This window comes from Peromyscus californicus, unplaced genomic scaffold, assembly GCF_007827085.1.
Source record: "Peromyscus californicus insignis strain IS unplaced genomic scaffold, ASM782708v3 Scaffold_11__1_contigs__length_118956290, whole genome shotgun sequence".
Classification (NCBI taxonomy): domain Eukaryota; kingdom Metazoa; phylum Chordata; class Mammalia; order Rodentia; family Cricetidae; genus Peromyscus; species Peromyscus californicus.
The window spans coordinates 59,581,976-59,602,917 of NW_026294402.1; the positions used below are offsets into that span (position 1 = coordinate 59,581,976).

Sequence of the window (20,942 nt, forward strand, 5' to 3'; positions counted from 1 at the left end):
AAGAAAAATAATTCAAGAAGAAGACAGCTTATTTATAAAAGGAATAAAATATTTTTATATTTTGTCCTTTTTTTTCTCCTGTAGTGTTCAAAATCAAACTTATTGATTGGTGCATGACTTTAATCCTGGTGCTCAGGAGGCAGAGACAGGGGGATTACAAGTTCAAGGCCAGCCTGGCCTGTATAGCAAGATATTATCCTCCAAACCCAAGTGATGTAGTTGAGTGGGAGAATACTTGCTGGTATGTGCAAGGTTTTGGATTTGTTCTCTCACAACAAACAAACAAAAAACAAAACAAAACCATCTCATTGATCTAGTTTTTATCCATTACTAAATGGAAAGCTTGTTGAGATGGGGAAGTCTGTGTTTGTTGCCCAGGCTGCGTTGAACTCCTGGTCTCAAGTGATCCTCAGCCTTCCAAGTAGCTGGGACTACAGCTCTGCACCACTTCATCTTATCAAGCATTTAAACTCATTCATTTTTTTTAGCACCTTAAATAGTTACTTCACAAATCATGAGTGATTAATAAAAAATACATTACAATGTAATAATTAGCTTCTTTAGTAATGTTGATTACTACCTGCTTAGGGAAAAGAAAACATGGTTTTGAGGCAACTGCAAATACAAACATGGTTGAATATGATCAGCTATTAACATCAAGTTATTTGGGCTGGAGAGGCGGCTTAGCCATTAAAGGCCTGGCTCACAACCAAACGTGTAAGGTTATTGGATTTAGGCAGAGGCACCTCTACTGACACAAACAACTTTTTGTTGTTAATTTGTTTTCACAGCACTAGGGGGTTTGGAGTTTAAGTGCGCAGGGCCTTAATGAGCTTGAACTTGTGATGGCATGTTAACCTTTGCAGCAAATGATAATTCATTTTGGAATTAATTGAGTTTCTGTTTTTGTTTTAAGGCATATTTCTCATTTTATGCATAAAGTTCCTTTTCCATCTCCTCAGAGGCCACGGATTTTAGTTCAGGTAAGGTTCTTTCCATATGAGGGCCATATGAGGGTTCTCCAGCATGTAACAAGACTAACAAGTGAATGTGGACAGTAGAATGAGCCCTGGGAAAACCAGATGTTCTTGCATGTTGGGATTCAGGCCCTGATATTTATTAACTCTATCCACGGAAGGGAACTTTTGGTGCACTCATACTATCCCAACACTTGGGAGGTAGAGGCAGGAGGGCTGACAGTTTGATTTCAGTCTGGACTAGAGAGTCACTTCCAGGCCAGCCTTGTCTACATAGGGAGTCTGTCTCAGGAAAAAAATAAAAGTATGCAAATTGTTTCTAAATATTGGAAAGTTTGTGCCCTTGATGATCATATAGTTGGTTAAATGTATTCGAATAGTTATCAGGACTAGTTGTATGTTTATATATTGCAGGAGGGAGGAAATGCAGTGTCTTTAATGCAGCAGGGAAATTTAAATGACTATAAACGTTTTCACAGTTGAATGCATCTCTCCTTTTTTGTTTATATCTTGTTTGGGATCTTGATAATTTAAATTGCCTATTTATTTAATCATAATCTATGGAATGATTCATACAAAGGAAATACTTTCATGTGTTGTCACCATGTGTGTTACTGGTTACTGCAGCCCTGAAGGTATTATTAGTGTTAGAAATCATTAAAAATGTGCCAAAATTTGAAAATGCAGATAAAATTAATTACATTATTATATTGATACAGATAAAATTTCTAGAACATACTTTTTGAAGACTTTGACAGTCAGTCTACACATCCATGTTATTACTTCATGATACTTAGTGCCAGAGTGCTATATTGCACACTCCACCTAAATACATATGGAATTTTGTTTTGTAGCTGAAGCTGGCAAATGTTTCCTGTTATGGATCTTATCTCAATATTTAATCTTTGCATGTTATCTGTTCTGTTACAGGGGCTCAGCTTGCTATTACAGAACAAAATTAGCTAGAGAGTATGAGAAAAAAATCACAGGCCATTAATTTACTGACCCTAAATGTATGGTATTGATTAAATAATTTAACCTATTAACACAAATTTGTTAAAATAGTATTGGAGAAAAGTTGAAGACATAAGAAATAGGATTCAGAAAAGAAGTTGTTGGAAGGGGCCAGAAGTCTTATGCTGGTCTTATGCTGGTGATCTGGCAATCTTCATAGGTAGCATCATTAATTGATGTCTATTGCCAGAGCATGATGTTTCAGAGTTCATCTTTATACTTCAAATGCTTTGTTTTAAATCTTCCAGTTATCACCACATGATAATTTGATTCTCAGTCAGCCTGTTTCTTCACCTCTTCCGCTAAGGCAAGTAAAGCTTCATTTCTGTTTGTTTCTCTAAATCTATGTGTACACAGTCCCACATCTCTGCAACAGAGTCCAAAAGAGGGTGTTGGTTTTCTTAGAAGTGAGTTACAGGCTGTTGTGAGCTTCCCAACATGGACACTAGGAACTGAACTCAGGTCCTCAGGAAGAGCAACAGGCACTCTTAACCACTCAGCCATCTCTCCAGCCCTAATTATTTCTCTAAATATAGTGTGAATTTAACTAATGTATATGTATATTATCTTTCCTAGCTAAAATATTGGTGGAAGTACTTTTCATGTAACTGTTTCTTAGCTGATTCTTTTTGCATAATACTGGGTTTATAGTTTGCAAAAGAAAGAAAAACTTTTACAACAGTGTTTGGTGTTTATGTGTATCATCATTATTATTATCAATACTTATTGTTACATAATTGGGAATATATGTAAATTATGAAGGTAATTCATTTTTTTAGCTTTAATTGTCCTCTAAAATACATCCAATATATCTTTAATTGTTCTCTAAAATACAAATACATTTTTTTTTGAGACAGGGTTTCTCTGTGTAGCCTTGACTGTCCTGGAATTCACTCTGTAACCAGACTGGTCTCAAACTCAGAGATTTGCCTGTCCCTGCTTCCCAAGGGCTGGGATTAAAGGCATGTGCCGCCACCACCCAACCAAATACAATTTTAAATTTAATCCAAAATAAAAACTGATTTTTAAACAGAACATATTTCATCATTCTAAAAGTTCAGAGAAGTTATAAAATATGATTTCCCTACAGTATCATTTCTTGAAATTTAATTAGCTGTGTGATTTTTCTGTCAGAAATAGTTATGGTATAATTAAACTATTATATTGCACATACCTTAGGGAGACCAGCTGCCATCTTTTACACTAATTTTGTAAGAATTACAGATGATTTCATCATTAGCCCTTAGCCCAGAGTGATGAGTGTTTTCCGAGCTCTTACCTGAGCTGAAAATGAAATGAACACACTGATTACAAATGATTCAAATTGCCAAAAGGACTTCATTGAGGTAACAGCTCTGGCCAGATCAAATTTCCACATTACAAAATTCACCCAAGTATAAGTCAATGATTTTATTCATAGAATTCTGCAGTTATTATTGTAATAAAATTTAGAACACATTACTTATCCTATAAAACCAGCCCTATGGCCAGGAGGTGGTGGTGCATGCCTTTAATCCCAGCACTTGGGAGGCAGAGCCAGGCGGATCTCTGTGAGTTCGAGGCCAGTCTGGTCTACAGAGCAAGATCCAGGACAGGCACCAAAACTACACAGAGAAACCCTGTCTCAAAAAAAAATCAAACAACAACAACAAAAATCCCCAGCCCTATGTTCTTTGCTGTTAATCTTCACTCTATCTGTCCCTACACATATGTGCTCAAACACTTGCACTTGGGAATGCAGACACAAGTACACACATGTGCACATGCACAAACAGGCATAACCCCACATGCACACACAGCATAGGCACCTCTTAATCTACTTTTCTGTTCTATAGATTTGTCTCTTATACATTTAATATAAATAAAAGGATACTATATTTAGCCTTTTTATTTCTGACTTCCTCCACTGAACATGTTTCTAGGATCATTCATGTTATAGCATATTTTGCTACTTCATTCCTTTTATTCCAACTAATATTTCATTAAATGAATATACTGTATTTTATTTATATGTCTATTAGGAAACTTCTATATTTTGGCTACTGTGAATAACTTTGCTTTGAATATAGACAAGTTTTTTTGTGGTTATGTTTTAATTTTTCAGAAAAAAACCTTATTATTAGTTTTGCTCCATCATAAAAAATTAACCCAGTGAAACCAGTTCTGTAGCATTATATAGGCAAAATGTTCGTTGGTTACTATATTACTTAGTCCACTATTTTCTTCCTATATAAAACATCTAGGTTTATTGTTTTATTAATTTGCTTTGTAGATGTATCTCACCATTTTGTAGATCTTGATTTCCTAGTGCTATTATCATTATAATAATGAGGAGTTTCTGTTTATAAACCAGATTTTAATATTTGTATTTCCTTGGAGAAGACAGTCCTGCAAAGACATGATCCTGATAATCACAGTGAAAGAACCAAAATAAAAACCTACCATTAAAGTCATGCAATGTGATGCACACCTTTAAAAAAAATCCCAGGACTTGGCAGGGTGAGGTAGACACCCTTGAATGTCTATGAGTTCAAGACCAGCCTGGTCTACGTAGTGAGCTCCAGCACAGTCAAGGCCATATGGTGAGGCCCTTATTCAAAAGAAACAAGCAAAAAATCCTTCCATTAAAGGACTGTCTTCTAACCAAGCATTCTTTTAACTAATTTTATTCTTTTGAGAGGACATTATGCACGTGGCAGATCTTTTTACGTAAAATGAAGCAAAATTCGCAGGTGTATTAGTGAATACCTGTGATCCTAGCACTTAGGAGGCCAAGACAAAAAGATCTCTAATTGGAGACCAGCCTGGACTACATAGTCAGACCCTGTCCCAACAACAACAGCAAAAGAAACAAGGAAATAAATACGACAAGCAGAAGACTTCTCATTTTCCGTATTGAATGCAGCGCTGAAAAGTTCATGACTTTGAAAACTCATACAATTACATTTTTTCATATTGTTTGTGATACTGTGTTTTTCCTGCCCATGAACAGTAATTACATTTAAAGTTAAATATACACAGCCCTGCTATTCTAGATAATTAGGAGTTTAAATAGTTTTTGTTGTTATATTTGGGTTTAGTTTTTTGTTTTTGTTTTTATTGTGTATTTTTGCTTGGATTGACAGTGGTGGAAAGTTTTCAACACTACTTCAGAATCTTGGCCCTGAAAATGCTGTGACACTACTGGTGTTTGCTGTTACAGAACATAAAATCCTCATCCATTCCCTCAGGCCTTCTGTGCTGACTAGTGTGACAGAAGCATTAGTGTCTGTAAGTATCCGTTCAGTTGAAACTTAATTTATTCATGTAATTTAGAATCATTTTAGGTTTAACTACATTTTCAGAAAGTAATGGATTTTTACATTGTTGCAGCAGTTTTAATTTCCTGACTTTTAATTTTAGTTACAATTATTTAATTCATTATCAAACATTAAACTTTAGGTAATAATCTAAAAGATAATTTTGTGTATGTGCTGATAAGTTATGCTTCAATGTCAAAAACGCTTAATATTCTCCCATCCTCTGTTTATCCAAGATGATTTTCCCTTTCCACTGGCCATGCCCATATGTTCCTCTCTGCCCACTGGCTCTAGCAGATGTCCTCAGTGCACCATGTCCGTTCATAGTCGGGATTGACTCCAGATACTTTGATCTTTATGACCCTCCACCAGATGTCAGTTGTGTTGACCTAGATACCAACACCATTTCTCAGTAAGTATACTTTAAATTTTATACCTGAGGCTTTATAACTCCATCATCTCTATGTGTGAATTTGTACTTTATAATTGCTGAGTAGTGTTCTTTTGAGATATATTATTTTTTGTATTTGGAGTTATTACCATCTCCTTGTCAGCTCTTGCTATGCTTCAGGAGAGTATATTTAGGATTTACAGATGATTTGATTGGAAAGAAAATATACTTTTAATCCTCAGGCTTTAAATATTTAAGAAACATAATCTTATGCTTAAAAACTTAGCGCACACACACAAAAACTTAACACAAGAGGAATTACGGCAGAAATAGAAGAAGTTGGGAGCTGGAGCGAAGGCTCAGTGGTTAAGAGCACGTGCTACTCTGCAGAGGACGTGGATTCGGTTCCCAGCACCTATATGGCTGCTAACACCTGTCTATAACTCCAGGTCCAGGGGATCTGCTGCCCTCTTCTGGCCTCTCTGGGCACTGCACAGAACATTGCACACATACATACAAAATAAAAATAAATCTTTTCAGACGATGATTGAAAAGCTAATCAAAATGGTGCCAGGGACCACACAATTTTTTAAACGTTTCTTTCTTTGCCACATGAGTATGGGAGAATCACAATTGAATTAAAACACTGTTCCTGTATTGATACTTCAATATTATTTCTAGTCTAACACTTTCAGAATAGTAGTACCTCAAAGCAAAATTAGTATATTGGAAATTTAAAATAATCTATAAATTTATACATAATTTTGCCTCTTTGCATCCTAAGAAAGTAGCTTTAAAAATGTTTCATAATTTCTTTGTGTCCACATTTTCAGATTAGTTTTCCATCAGCCAGGAAGGAAGGAAGAAATGGACGCAACAAGATGGCGTCTGCGGGTCTGGTTGAAGTAACCATTACTTAGTCCATTGGTGAATCACAAAAGCTGGTTTAGTTTGTACTTAGTAAGGAGATATGAAATAGGCTTCCTCTGTTCACTTACTGGTGTTGGGGAATGAAACCAGAGCTCATGCAGGCTGAGCATGTGCTGTCACTACGACGGCACACTCCCAGTCTTTCCATGTTTAATAATAGAATTGTACTGTAAAGCCTTTCGGTTTAATTCCAGAATTTTAGATTGACTCTCCATCTTTGCTATGTATCAAAACCTCAGTTGCTTAAACCATTAGAAAAGTTGGGGGAAAAAATCGTTTGGAAGTATATGCACAAACAGCTTTTATTCATAAAAAATATAAACCAATAAAATATGGGACATATTTTATACATAAAAGCCTTTTTAATATGGGATTACTAAAAGCAAAGTTTTTTTTATGAGCAACACTGTGTTCCTTAGCAGAAATGTTTCATTCTTTGAATCAGTAAACTCATACTTTACTTTTTCACTTGTTAAATGTTAGATGAGATGATAATTTATAAACCTGATAAGAAAGTTTACACTGTGTTTATTATGATATGCAAATTTTACCTCTTGTAATTTGCTTAATTAATTAATTAATTAATCTTTTCTTGCACATACTTTTAATCCCTGCACTTGGGAGGCAAAGGCAGGCAGATCTCTGTGAGTTCAAGGCCAGCCTGGTCTACATAGAGAGTTCCAGGACAGCCAGGGCTACTTAGTGAGATCCTGTCTCAACAACAACAATAATAGTCTTACTTGCTATTTTCTTTCTACTTTGATTATTAATTAATCAAAGAGTCAAAATGATATGAGTTGTTTGCACTCAGTTCTTTCTTGACTAGTACCACCCTTCCGAGCTGGGAAGACCCTACAAGTGAACTAAAGCCCTCTGCTTTCCTTCATCCAGAGTTCTGAAATTCCAACCTGAAATGTGAAAGAAAAGCAAATTCCAAGTAGAGGATTTTTAGTTTCCTTTTACTATTCCAGGTACATACAATACAGATTAAGTTCTGAGTATCAAGAAATTCCTGAAGAAGGGGTAATAACTTAATATTTCTAATGTAATTTTGCAAAAAGTTGCATGTATAGACTAAGTGACTGTCTGTGTACTGTAGTCTGTGTACTCTATGAGGAATCTCACAATTCCTCTGACAGATAAGGAAGCACAAGTTTAGTTTTTAAGCAGCTAAAGGGATATATCACTTACGCTGTCAGCACTTTGTTTTTAAACTGTTGATTTCACACCGTGACACTAAGACTTCTGCCACCAGTAATGAGGTGATGTTTGTGTAATAGTAATCTTGTTAATGGGAGACACCATGAGTAAAAATGCAGAAGGCTATCAGATAAAAACGCAGAGAAAAGCTAGGTAAAACTACCCTGCTTGGCCACATTTCCCAGAAACAATATCCAGGGCAAGAGGAGGAAATTAGGAGAGTAAATGACAATTAGATATTTTTCTACCCATCTATGCCAAAAACATTATCTTGAATGCCTTCTTCTATAGATTGGTAGCAAAAAGGCAAACAAGTAAATGTACTCCTTTCTCCGAGTTCCTCAAACTCCAGTCTAAAACAGGTGTGCATGATTCCGTAGAGGGATGCTATTTGGCAATATTTTATCAAGATAGTGATATAAAAAGCTTCTATGCCAGGCGGTGGTGGTACATGCCTTTAATCCCAGCACTCAGGAGGCTGATCTCTGTGAGTTCAAGGCCAGCCTGGTCTACAGAGCGAGATCCAGGACAGACACCAAAACTACACAGAGAAACCCTGTCTCGAAAAACCAAAAAAAAAAAAAAAAAAGTTTCTACATTGTAGTCTTCCTGTACCCTGCTCTTGGTCACTTTATAAATGTAAAAACTGTTCTTTTACAGCAGAACATCTGCAATATTACTCTACTCTGCCTTTATTTTTATTCTTGTTTGTGGAAAGGAAGATAAATTCCACGGTTATTAATTTTTATAAGTTTAAGTTTTCTTGTCTATTCTTTTTGCTTATTTTTCAAAATGGTATTTGTTCTATGAGAAGTTTAGGGGACATTTAAAAACTAAAACACTAGCTTGGGAAAGTCTACTACCTACTTGTACTGAATTGTGCCTTGGTACATAGAACTTGATGGGTTTGCTTTTCTTCTCTTTTTCTCTTTATTTTTCAATTTTCAAAGTGAGTATTCATTACTTTTTAAATGAAAAAAAGATTGAATAAATAAGATCTAGACTAAACAAAGCTATAGTTAAGTTCAAAAGCTTTGGTTCCTTATGTCTCCTGGCCTATAGCAAGATACCACCTGTGTTGTAATGGTTATAATAAAGGAGATTGTAGACTCCTCCTACAGACAGAGATATTAGTTTATAGCAGATAACCTCTTTTAAAGTTATAAAATGTTTTGTAATGTTTTACTTTGCTCAAGAACTTTAATATTTTAGAATATTTCTTTTCTGAAAAACAGATCATTTTTACTTATACTAAGCATATAACAAAGTATTTTTTAATAAGGTCTGTAGATCATAGGTTCATTGAAAGTTTTCAGTAATACTTTTTCTTCTATTAGGAAAAACTGTTAACAGTTAGATTTTCCTGCTGTTTGAGTGTCTAAGCCCTCACACATGAAAGAGAAGAGTCTGAATCACCTCCTAATGCCTCTGTGATGAGCATAGTCCTCAGGAAATGTAATAGATTCTGTTCAGATATAACTGTAAATTCTGAAATACATTAAGTGGAGCATTCCACCTTCATGCAAATTAATTTTATACAGTCACTAACTATCCCAATTTGCCTCTGTCAGATTTCTTCATTAACCTGGCTATTCTGAATGTGTTCCTTTTTTTTTTTTTTTTTTTTTGTTCAATGACTGTTTCCCTTCATGTATAAATATGGCAGGAATATACCCCCTCCGAAGGTCCATGTAACAAATGTATTGGTGTTGTCATTTAATCTCAGAACTGGAGACAGAAAGAATGTAGCCTGGAAGATTCTTCCAAAGAAGCCATGTAAAAATCTGATGACTACACTGAATAATTTGCACCAGCAATTGGCAAAATGTAAGTGGATAATCTCATTAAGGGATGTAACTTCAGCTGAGAAAATGACTGACTACTTCTGAATTATTTTCCTTTTTTTAGCTAAGGAAATATAGGAAATAAGGAAAATAGGAAATGTTTGCATGTCATTCTTGCTCAGGGCCCATCTGCTCTGAATAAATTTCAGTTTTTATAACTATGCTATTAAAGTAAGTATAATACTTTAACTGATACTCATTTTTTTTTTTTTTTTTTTTTTTTTTTTTTTGGTTTTTCGAGACAGGGTTTCTCTGTGTAGCTTTGCGCCTCTCCTGGAACTCACTTGGTAGCCCAGGCTGGCCTCGAACTCACAGAGATCCGCCTGGCTCTGCCTCCCGAGTGCTGGGATTAAAGGCGTGCGCCACCACCGCCCGGCTCTGATACTCATTTTATTTTAAAGAAAGTTGTAGCTGGATATTATGACTTACACATGTAATCACATAATCACAGCACTTGGGAAACTGAGGTAGGATAATCACCAAAAATTCAAAGCCAGCCTGAGCTACATAATAAGTTTCAGGCCTGCCAAGCTACTGGTTAAGACCCTATCTTAAAAACAAAACAAACAAACAAAAAAACCTAATTTAGTCTGATGTATTGAACATGTTGACAGAGGCCTGCAACCCCAGCAGCACTCTGGAGGCAGAGGCAGCAAGGTTGCTGCAAGGTCAAGGCCACCTTTGTACACGAGTTCCAGGCCAGTCAGGACTACACAGCAAGACCCTGTCTCTAAAAAGTTAAAGAGCCAGACAGCTATGGCACACGCCTGTAATCCCAGCACTCAGGAGGCAGAGGCAGGTGGATCTCTGTGAGTTCGAGGCCAGACTGGTCTACAGAGCGAGATCCAGGACAGGCACCAAACTGACACAGAGAAACCCTGTCTGGAAAAACTAACTAACTAACTAACTAACTAACTAACTAACTAACTAACTAACGAGAGAGAGGGAGGGAGGGAGGGAGGGAAGGAAGGAAGGAAAAAAGTTAAAGAAAATGTGTCACTGGGACTGGTGACACCTAATCTTAGCACTTGGAGGCAGAGCCAGGCAGTTCCAGGCCAGCCTGGTCTACACAGTGAGTTCCAGCCAGGGCTATGTAGTAAGACCCTGTCTCAAAAAAGAAAAGAGAGTGTTTACAGTCTTTAAGGCAAATAAACATTAAAGCAAAATTTGTTAGAAGCCAAATGAGTGACTTATAAATAAGCATTTTATAACTTTTAGGTTTTCTTTTCTTTTTTTTTTTTTTTTTTTTTTTTTTTTTTTTTGAGACAGGGTCTCTCTTTGTAGCTTTGGTGCCTGTCCTGGAACTTGCTCTGTAGACCAGGCTGACCTCAAACTCACAGAGATCCTCCTGCCTCTGCCTCCCGAGTGCTGGGATTAAAGGTGTGTGCTCCTCTGCCTGGCTATCTTTTAGGTTTTCATAAGGCCATCTTAGGATAGTAAAATTCAAAAGGGCATTAAAGTGGTTATTTTCTTGAATTTTGCCATTACTGAAATGACGAAGAAATAAGCTTGCCACTGGTATGTTTTCTTCATATATAAAACAGAAAGCTCCAGAAATCTAAGACAAATGATTTAAAGTACATTAGAAAATGCTGATGTCAGTGAAGTCAGTCAGCTCTTGACCCCTTCACCTAATGTCTATCTTGAAACTATCTGTCATTTGCTAAAAAAAAGAAATTAACCAAAATGAGAATTGATTTTAGGATGTGAAATGTTTTAGGAAAAAAAGCTTATGTAAGAACATATCTTGACAGTGATCCAGAATTACTGATAAGAATTAAGCTTTTGTTTCTTGAATTCTCTCAGTATTGTAACAATGGTCCATTCAGTGTCTGTAGTTTAATGCTTATTTTATGAAATATGGCCAATGGTGATGTGGCAACATACATGGGTCTCATGTATTTGTTGTGAAATGTAAACATAGAAAATAGCCTGTACCTGTAAAGGTTCAAGATACTTAGACTATAGTTTGAAATAGAATAGAAAAAGAAAATGTTGATAAAGTGAATTTAAAAGCAACTAGCCAATTCCAGGGTAGCTCAAAAGTATTGTTTTTTTTATGCTATAAAATAGAGCAAGATTTAATCATATGGACTAGACAAATTATTTGCATATTTTTTGTTATCTAAATAGTTTGCTTTCTGGAAGTGCTCTTACTCCTTTGGGAAAATGCAAAGTCCAACAGCTATTGTAGCAGTATGTAAATCACTAAACTCAAGTAGTCTGTTCAGCTCTAGTGAAGGACAGAATGCAGAAGAGATAGCTGTGGATACCAAGGACAAGATTTCTGCTTTTTAAAAAATATGTGGCCGGGCGGTGGTGGCGCACGCCTTTAATCCCAGCACTCAGGAGGCAGAGCCAGGCGGATCTCTGTGAGTTCGAGGCCAGCCTGGTCTCCAAAGTGAGTTCCAGGAAAGGCGCAAAGCTACACAGAGAAACCCTGTCTCGAAAAACAAAAACAAAAAAAAAATATGTGTGTGTACACATGGAGGCCAGAGGTTGGTGTCATGTGTATTCCTTGATTATTCTCCAGTTTATCCTTTTAAGTTTTGTGTGTATATGTGCTTATGTATAGTGTATGTGGATGATGTGTATGTGTGCCAGTTGCACACATGCTCTGGCCATGTATGTGGAGGTTAAAGGGCAACTTTCAGGAATTAGTCTTTACTTTCCACCCTGTTTGAGCCAGGTCCTCTCTTTTTGATTGCCACTGCCCTGCATGCTCCAGGTCCTCCTTTTTCTGCCTGCAGTGGTAGGAGCACTGGGATCACTGATGCAGGCTCCTACGTCTTGCATTCCAAGGGCTTTCGCCCACTGAACCTCTTCCCCTGTCCTATGAACTAATCTGAAAGCTTCAAGCTATAGGTGCTTAAGTAATACTGATCATTTGGATGATTAATTCTGTTCCTTATATCTTAAAAGGTCTTTAACTTTTGAACCAGTTAGGAACTTTTGTCTTGACCCTTGAGAATAGGAGCCCTATCACATCTAAATGGAATGCATTTCTTACCAACAGGGCATTCTTTTACAGCACTACAACACAGTTATGGAAGTCAGGAAAGTAACATTGAACACCCTAATCTCTAGACCACGATCAAGTTTTACCATGTTTTATTTGGTTTTGGTGTGTATATAAATGCACTCACCTGGTATATACATGTGAAAGTTTTCCTTTCTCGTTGTCCACCTTACTTTTTGAGATAAATTCTCTCAGTGAACCTGGCATTTGCCATTTTGGCTAGCCTGGCTTTGAAACCCTGAGCTCTTCATGTGTCCTTCCCTTTTCCTCCAGCACTGATACAGATGCATACCACTATGCCTGGCTTTTATGTGGGTGGGATCCAAGTATAGGTCCTCATGTGTGTACAATAAACACTCACCCATGTTGTTGGTTTTTTTACTCATAGCTCTTTGACTCTTGTTCTTTTAGGGGCCTGCCACCCAGTTCCCCAATAAATCACACACAGAGGCTTATCCTTAATTATAAATGCCTGGCATTAGCTTGGCTTGTTTCTAGCCAGCTTTTCTTAAATTAGCCTGTCTACCTTTTGCCTCTGGGTTTTTACCTTTCTCTGTTTCTGTATATCTCACTCTTACTCCATGGCTGGCTGTGTAGCTGGGTGGCTGGCCTCTGATGTCCTCCTCCTTCTCTGGCTACTTCTTCCTCTCCTTCCAGGTTTCTCCTTCTTTTTTTTTTTTTTTTATGGTTTTTCGAGACAGGGTTTCTCTGTGTAGCTTTGCGCCTTTCCTGGAACTCACTTGGTAGCCCAAGCTGGCCTCGAACTCACAGAGATCCGCCTGGCTCTGCCTCCCGAGTGCTGGGATTAAAGGTGTGTGCTCCTCTGCCTGGCTATCTTTTAGGTTTTCATAAGGCCATCTTAGGATAGTAAAATTCAAAAGGGCATTAAAGTGGTTATTTTCTTGAATTTTGCCATTACTGAAATGACGAAGAAATAAGCTTGCCACTGGTATGTTTTCTTCATATATAAAACAGAAAGCTCCAGAAATCTAAGACAAATGATTTAAAGTACATTAGAAAATGCTGATGTCAGTGAAGTCAGTCAGCTCTTGACCCCTTCACCTAATGTCTATCTTGAAACTATCTGTCATTTGCTAAAAAAAAGAAATTAACCAAAATGAGAATTGATTTTAGGATGTGAAATGTTTTAGGAAAAAAAGCTTATGTAAGAACATATCTTGACAGTGATCCAGAATTACTGATAAGAATTAAGCTTTTGTTTCTTGAATTCTCTCAGTATTGTAACAATGGTCCATTCAGTGTCTGTAGTTTAATGCTTATTTTATGAAATATGGCCAATGGTGATGTGGCAACATACATGGGTCTCATGTATTTGTTGTGAAATGTAAACATAGAAAATAGCCTGTACCTGTAAAGGTTCAAGATACTTAGACTATAGTTTGAAATAGAATAGAAAAAGAAAATGTTGATAAAGTGAATTTAAAAGCAACTAGCCAATTCCAGGGTAGCTCAAAAGTATTGTTTTTTTTATGCTATAAAATAGAGCAAGATTTAATCATATGGACTAGACAAATTATTTGCATATTTTTTGTTATCTAAATAGTTTGCTTTCTGGAAGTGCTCTTACTCCTTTGGGAAAATGCAAAGTCCAACAGCTATTGTAGCAGTATGTAAATCACTAAACTCAAGTAGTCTGTTCAGCTCTAGTGAAGGACAGAATGCAGAAGAGATAGCTGTGGATACCAAGGACAAGATTTCTGCTTTTTAAAAAATATGTGGCCGGGCGGTGGTGGCGCACGCCTTTAATCCCAGCACTCAGGAGGCAGAGCCAGGCGGATCTCTGTGAGTTCGAGGCCAGCCTGGTCTCCAAAGTGAGTTCCAGGAAAGGCGCAAAGCTACACAGAGAAACCCTGTCTCGAAAAACAAAAACAAAAAAAAAATATGTGTGTGTACACATGGAGGCCAGAGGTTGGTGTCATGTGTATTCCTTGATTATTCTCCAGTTTATCCTTTTAAGTTTTGTGTGTATATGTGCTTATGTATAGTGTATGTGGATGATGTGTATGTGTGCCAGTTGCACACATGCTCTGGCCATGTATGTGGAGGTTAAAGGGCAACTTTCAGGAATTAGTCTTTACTTTCCACCCTGTTTGAGCCAGGTCCTCTCTTTTTGATTGCCACTGCCCTGCATGCTCCAGGTCCTCCTTTTTCTGCCTGCAGTGGTAGGAGCACTGGGATCACTGATGCAGGCTCCTACGTCTTGCATTCCAAGGGCTTTCGCCCACTGAACCTCTTCCCCTGTCCTATGAACTAATCTGAAAGCTTCAAGCTATAGGTGCTTAAGTAATACTGATCATTTGGATGATTAATTCTGTTCCTTATATCTTAAAAGGTCTTTAACTTTTGAACCAGTTAGGAACTTTTGTCTTGACCCTTGAGAATAGGAGCCCTATCACATCTAAATGGAATGCATTTCTTACCAACAGGGCATTCTTTTACAGCACTACAACACAGTTATGGAAGTCAGGAAAGTAACATTGAACACCCTAATCTCTAGACCACGATCAAGTTTTACCATGTTTTATTTGGTTTTGGTGTGTATATAAATGCACTCACCTGGTATATACATGTGAAAGTTTTCCTTTCTCGTTGTCCACCTTACTTTTTGAGATAAATTCTCTCAGTGAACCTGGCATTTGCCATTTTGGCTAGCCTGGCTTTGAAACCCTGAGCTCTTCATGTGTCCTTCCCTTTTCCTCCAGCACTGATACAGATGCATACCACTATGCCTGGCTTTTATGTGGGTGGGATCCAAGTATAGGTCCTCATGTGTGTACAATAAACACTCACCCATGTTGTTGGTTTTTTTACTCATAGCTCTTTGACTCTTGTTCTTTTAGGGGCCTGCCACCCAGTTCCCCAATAAATCACACACAGAGGCTTATCCTTAATTATAAATGCCTGGCATTAGCTTGGCTTGTTTCTAGCCAGCTTTTCTTAAATTAGCCTGTCTACCTTTTGCCTCTGGGTTTTTACCTTTCTCTGTTTCTGTATATCTCACTCTTACTCCATGGCTGGCTGTGTAGCTGGGTGGCTGGCCTCTGATGTCCTCCTCCTTCTCTGGCTACTTCTTCCTCTCCTTCCAGGTTTCTCCTTCTTTTTTTTTTTTTTTTATGGTTTTTCGAGACAGGGTTTCTCTGTGTAGCTTTGCGCCTTTCCTGGAACTCACTTGGTAGCCCAAGCTGGCCTCGAACTCACAGAGATCCGCCTGGCTCTGCCTCCCGAGTGCTGGGATTAAAGGCGTGCGCCACCACCGCCCGGCTCAGGTTTCTCCTTCTATTAATTCTCTCTGCCTGTCAGCCCCACTTATCCTTTCTCCTGCCTTGCTGTTGGCCATTTAACTCTTTATTAGATCATCAGATGTTTTAGGCACAGTAACACAGAATCACAGAGTTAAACAGATGCAACATAAACAAAAGTAACACACCATAAAATGCTATAAAACATATAATATTCTATAACACACTCACCAGGCCTTCTCCAGCCCAAGTTTTGCCTGTTTTGTAAATTATTTTCTTTTTAGCAAGAGGATTCAATTCCAAATCAGAGGCAGATAGTTTCAAGTCTTTTCTATCTCCTCTTCTCTAAAACAGTTCTTCAATTCTATTATTTTCATAATACTGCCCTTGCAGAAGACCCAGATTTGATTCCCATCACCCGTATTGTGGCTCACACTGTCTGTAACCCTAGTTCTGGGACAGTCAACAGATCTGGCACACATACATACGTGCAGGCAAGACATACACAGAGTAAAATAAATAATCTTTTTAAAAATTATCCTTACATTGTCAAATGGTCCCTGATTTTAGTTTTGTCCAGGAGTCTTCTTGTAAAATCAGGGCATGCATCATTGGCATGAGTGCCTCAGACATGGTAAAGCCCTTCTCCACCCTTTCTCCTCAGTGTGCCCTCTCATCTTCTCCTGTTATTGAAAGGAGCTCTGATGTCTATTAGCCTTCTTCACTTGACCTTAGTCAGAAGTTAGAGAAGGGATTCAACCAGGCTTCTCTAACATAAACTTACTCCTTACCACCAATTGGCTTTATCATTGAGTTGCCTAGGAAGAGGTTTTTTGTTTTTATAAATCCTTCTGTTTTTATCCTGAAGGCACTTGTATTTTATGAAGAAAGGGGTGGAAAAGGACTGTGCATTATATGTATCCAGTGTAATGGTTATTAAGAACTTTCCTTACTAGTATGTGTATACACATACATACACACACAAACATACATAGTTATGTTAGAGCATGAACTTACTCTGATGATAGACTTGCAGGAGTAATTTTATGTGTAACTTAGGTAAAATATGCTCAACAGAGCCTAAAAATGATAGAGGAGGTTTTCTTGAGGTTTACCTGCAATGAAGTGGTGTAAATAAAGAGTTGTGGTTATATGACCACTTTTGAAAACAGATAAATCTGCATTAAAATCAATGTGAGCCTTATTTTTCATAGACTTCAAAATTCCAACCCTGTATTTCTCCACAGTGCAGCAGAGACCAAGAGATGATGGACTAATGGACTTAGCAATGAACGATTATGATTTTAATTCTGGAAAAAGGCTGCACATGATAGATTTGGAAATCCAGGAGGCATTCTTGTTTTTCATGGCCTCTATTCTAAAAGGTTATAGATCATACTTAAGGCCAATAACACAAGCCCCATCTGAGACAGCAACAGATGCAACCTCTCTTTTTGCTCTCCAAGGTGAGTGGTGATATAATTTTATAGCTTTCATGTTGTTAAGCTTCAACTTATGATAAATCACTTGTTCCCTGAATTAATAGTTCATATTTAACAAGGCACATATCTGCTCTTAGGAGTGTGTGAGGACCAACTCTGGTGATCCATTTCTATAGGGCAAATTTTTTGTTTGGTGCATTCACTGGAATCCTAGTAAAAAAGATACAGAAGAAACTGTCTGAAAACTGCAGAACCTCCTGAGTGTATTTCATTCCACTTTGTTGTATCACATACATGTTGAGGTATTGTTGGTTTCAGTTTTCAGGGCTGGCAGGCAGTACTGGGGATCTGAGGTACCCCTGGGATGATTACATCCAGGCTTGTACAGCCTCATTTGTTTTATTTCAGTCTGCTTTATAACTTTATTTTCTGTCTGTACTGCAAAGGGGAAAAAAGGAAGTTGGGTAGCCCAGAATACAATTGGTTTCATGCTATGTATTTACTTTCTCTTGTAGTACTTAATATTTGAAAGAGAAATTCATCTAGTAAGTATGTACTTGGTGCTGTGAAATGTTGGACACTTGGTATATATTAGTAAGCAAAAGAGTTACAGCCATGAAAAAAAAGAGACATGGTCACTTCTTTCATAGAGCTTGTACTAAAAAAGACGAGCAATTAGAAAGTAATAGAGTAAACAAATTTAGTTAAAACTTTAAATAGTGTATATGCAGAGAGAGAGAAAACAATGGGCAGAAGAAGCATTCACACAACATGCAAAATATTGTGCACAAGTAGCAATTGCAGAAATTGAGCTGTACTAGTTTAAGTATAATCATCAAGACAGTGAGATAACTAGGTGAAAGCTTGAACTGTCTGTGTGTCCCTTTTCTATTGCTTCTCTTCGTTCTTCCTCATTTATCAAGGAGCTTAAGTTTTGCTTTGTTTTTCTGTAAGGTAGTGAACAAAATGAGAATATAGATGACATTGTTGATCAAGTTTCTTCTAGCAGAAATTTTTTCTGAACCTATTCTCACATTATCTATTTATATTGAATAGCTTTCTTAAGAAGCCGGGACCGATCACATCAAAAATTCTATAATATGATGACCAAAACACAAATGTTCATTCGCTTCATTGAGGAATGTTCTTTTGTCAGCGATAAAGATGCAAGCCTGGCTTTTTTTGATGATTGTGTAGATAAAGTAAGTAGTCTGCTGTAGTCTACAGTGCCCTGGCTTATTTTGTGTGACTGCTATAAATGTTATGTTGATTGTTTCTATTTGTAGCTTATAACAAAATCTAAAATAATTTTATTTTCATAATTGACCACTTACAATGAAAGTTTGGGCAGCCTGCTAGAAATTACAGGACATACTTTTATTATCTTTTATTTTATTTATTATTAGTAGTAGTGGTAGTAGAAGTGTATGTGGGCACGCACATGTATGGAGGGCAGAAAACGACTTTTGAGAGTCAATTCTCTTTTCCTACTATGGGTTCCAGAGATGGGATCAGGTTGTTAATCTGTGTGTAAACACTTTTATCTGATGAGCCATCTTTCTTAAAGAATGCTTTTTTTTTTTTTTTTTAGATTTTTTTAAAAATTAATCAGTAATTTTAAGTGCAGTACCTGGAGAGACCAGAAGAGGGTATTGGATCCCCTGGCATTGGAATAGACAATTGTTTTGCTGCCGGACCTAGATGCTGGGAACCAAACTCCTCTGCAAAAGCAATAAGTGCTTTTAATCACTGAGCCATCTCTTCAGCCCCAAAATCATACTTCCTAAAGAGGTTTTGTAGGAATTTTATCTTAACAAGGCTAAGGTTAGGTTCCTAACTCAATCTTTGCACTTACAGAGTAGGACATTTTTCCAAGCCCATGAACCTCCAACATACTGAGATATCACATGCTAAGAGTAGAGGGCATAGCATAATAGATGTCATATAACCGTTTTTTTACACTGAGAGTGAATTTATACCTTATGTAAATTCTATTTTGAATTCACACATGAAAACTACCCATTTTCTGCTCAGTCCTTTTGTATTATTAGGTAAGATGGAGCTGGGTTCATGCTGGAAACAAAGGAAACAGTGGCCCCTAACACAGTGTCTAATCTTAAGTAGGGTGAGGAAGGTTGAGTTGCCTAGAATAGGCACCTGAGCCCCAGCCATGAGCAAAGAGATTCCATTCAGAGATCTAGCTTGACATGGGACTCAGAACAAAGAGAAAAGAACATCCTTCCTGGGGCAGTCAGCCTCAGGATATCAGAACTTAACCAGGATGAGAAGAGGGTGATGGTGATGGTGGTATGAAGCTCAGGAGCCTACACAGGGTCAGCAGAGTAGGGTTGGATATAGCATGGGATGTTAGACTTTGACTTGGATGAAGGAGATGCCAGCATGGTAGACATGACATTCAAGTTAGGGTAAGGAAGTCATCTGTGTGGGAACAGAGCAGTGAAGAGGGGAAATGATACATAAAGGTAGGGAAAGTGTTCAGATAAGTAAGTGTGTTCAAAAGATGAAGATTCTCAGGGTCAGGAAATTTACACATACAAACTTAGAGAGAAGTAGAACAAACCCTGAATTTGGAAATACACTATTGGTTCTCAATGACAGACAGACATAGAAATAACTATAGGCAAAGTACATATATTTGTGCGCATATACATATATTCTGTATATTGAGAGAACTTGGGAACAACCACACTTTAATAACAGTGTAGTATAATATGCATATACTTTGTCTTCTAGATATTAAAAACCATCAGGACTCTTTGGAGAAATGATTGGTTACAAATTTAAGGCAAAGAAAAGTCTAAGATAAACTCTAAGTTCCTGTATTAGGAAGTAAGAAATTATCCCAAGAATGATAGAGGCTTATGCACAGAACCTGTTTGAAGGGATTACCACTGTCAAATCTGAGGCAATTCAAGCATCAAATGTTAGTAACAAATAATTAACCTGTTGAATAAATAGGAAATCATAAGTATATGCAGACATAAATTGATAATTCAAAGTCTCACAAGAAGCAAAATCTATACATAGTTCACTATATCTCCCTACAAAATAAATATGAATTGAACTGTATAGTGGAAAAGCCTGGCAGACACCACATTACAATTAAGTGAGCAAAGTGGACATCATCAATAATAGAACACAATGTTATGTGTTCCTAAAAGATGCTATCTTTGTTTCTTTTTTTTTTTTAAAGATTTATTTATTAATTATGTATACAATGTTCTGCCTGCGTGTACGCCTGCAGGCCAGAAGAGGGCACCAGATCTCATTACAGATGTTTGTGAGCCACCATGTGGTTGCTGGGAATTGAACTCAGGACCTCTGGAAGAACAGCCAGTGCTCTTAACCACTGAGCCATCTCTCCAGCCCTATCTTTGTTTCTTTTCCTTCTACTAGAATAAATACTTTGACAAAAGCTGCTTAAGGATAAAGAGGTTATTTTAACTCACATTATCATGTCAAAGAAGTCAAGGCATCAGGAGCTTGAGAGAGCTGCTCCATAGTCAGAAGACAAGAGCAATGAGTGTATTATGTGGTTCTCAGCC

General features: G+C 37.3%; 1 protein-coding gene across 3 annotated transcripts in view; it reads left to right on the forward strand.

Annotated features, from left to right (window-relative positions):
* The window catches only part of Dennd4a (DENN domain containing 4A), a 114,125-nt gene that overhangs the window by 49,361 nt on the left and 43,822 nt on the right, over positions 1-20,942 (forward strand). For all 3 annotated transcript variants that reach the window (XM_052712143.1, XM_052712151.1, XM_052712134.1), the window contains 7 exons: positions 917-983; positions 2,240-2,298; positions 5,117-5,261; positions 5,527-5,702; positions 9,538-9,638; positions 17,182-17,400; positions 18,433-18,578. In XM_052712143.1, the coding sequence (XP_052568103.1) occupies positions 917-983; positions 2,240-2,298; positions 5,117-5,261; positions 5,527-5,702; positions 9,538-9,638; positions 17,182-17,400; positions 18,433-18,578 (913 nt within the window). The remainder of the gene's footprint in view (positions 1-916; positions 984-2,239; positions 2,299-5,116; positions 5,262-5,526; positions 5,703-9,537; positions 9,639-17,181; positions 17,401-18,432; positions 18,579-20,942) is intronic.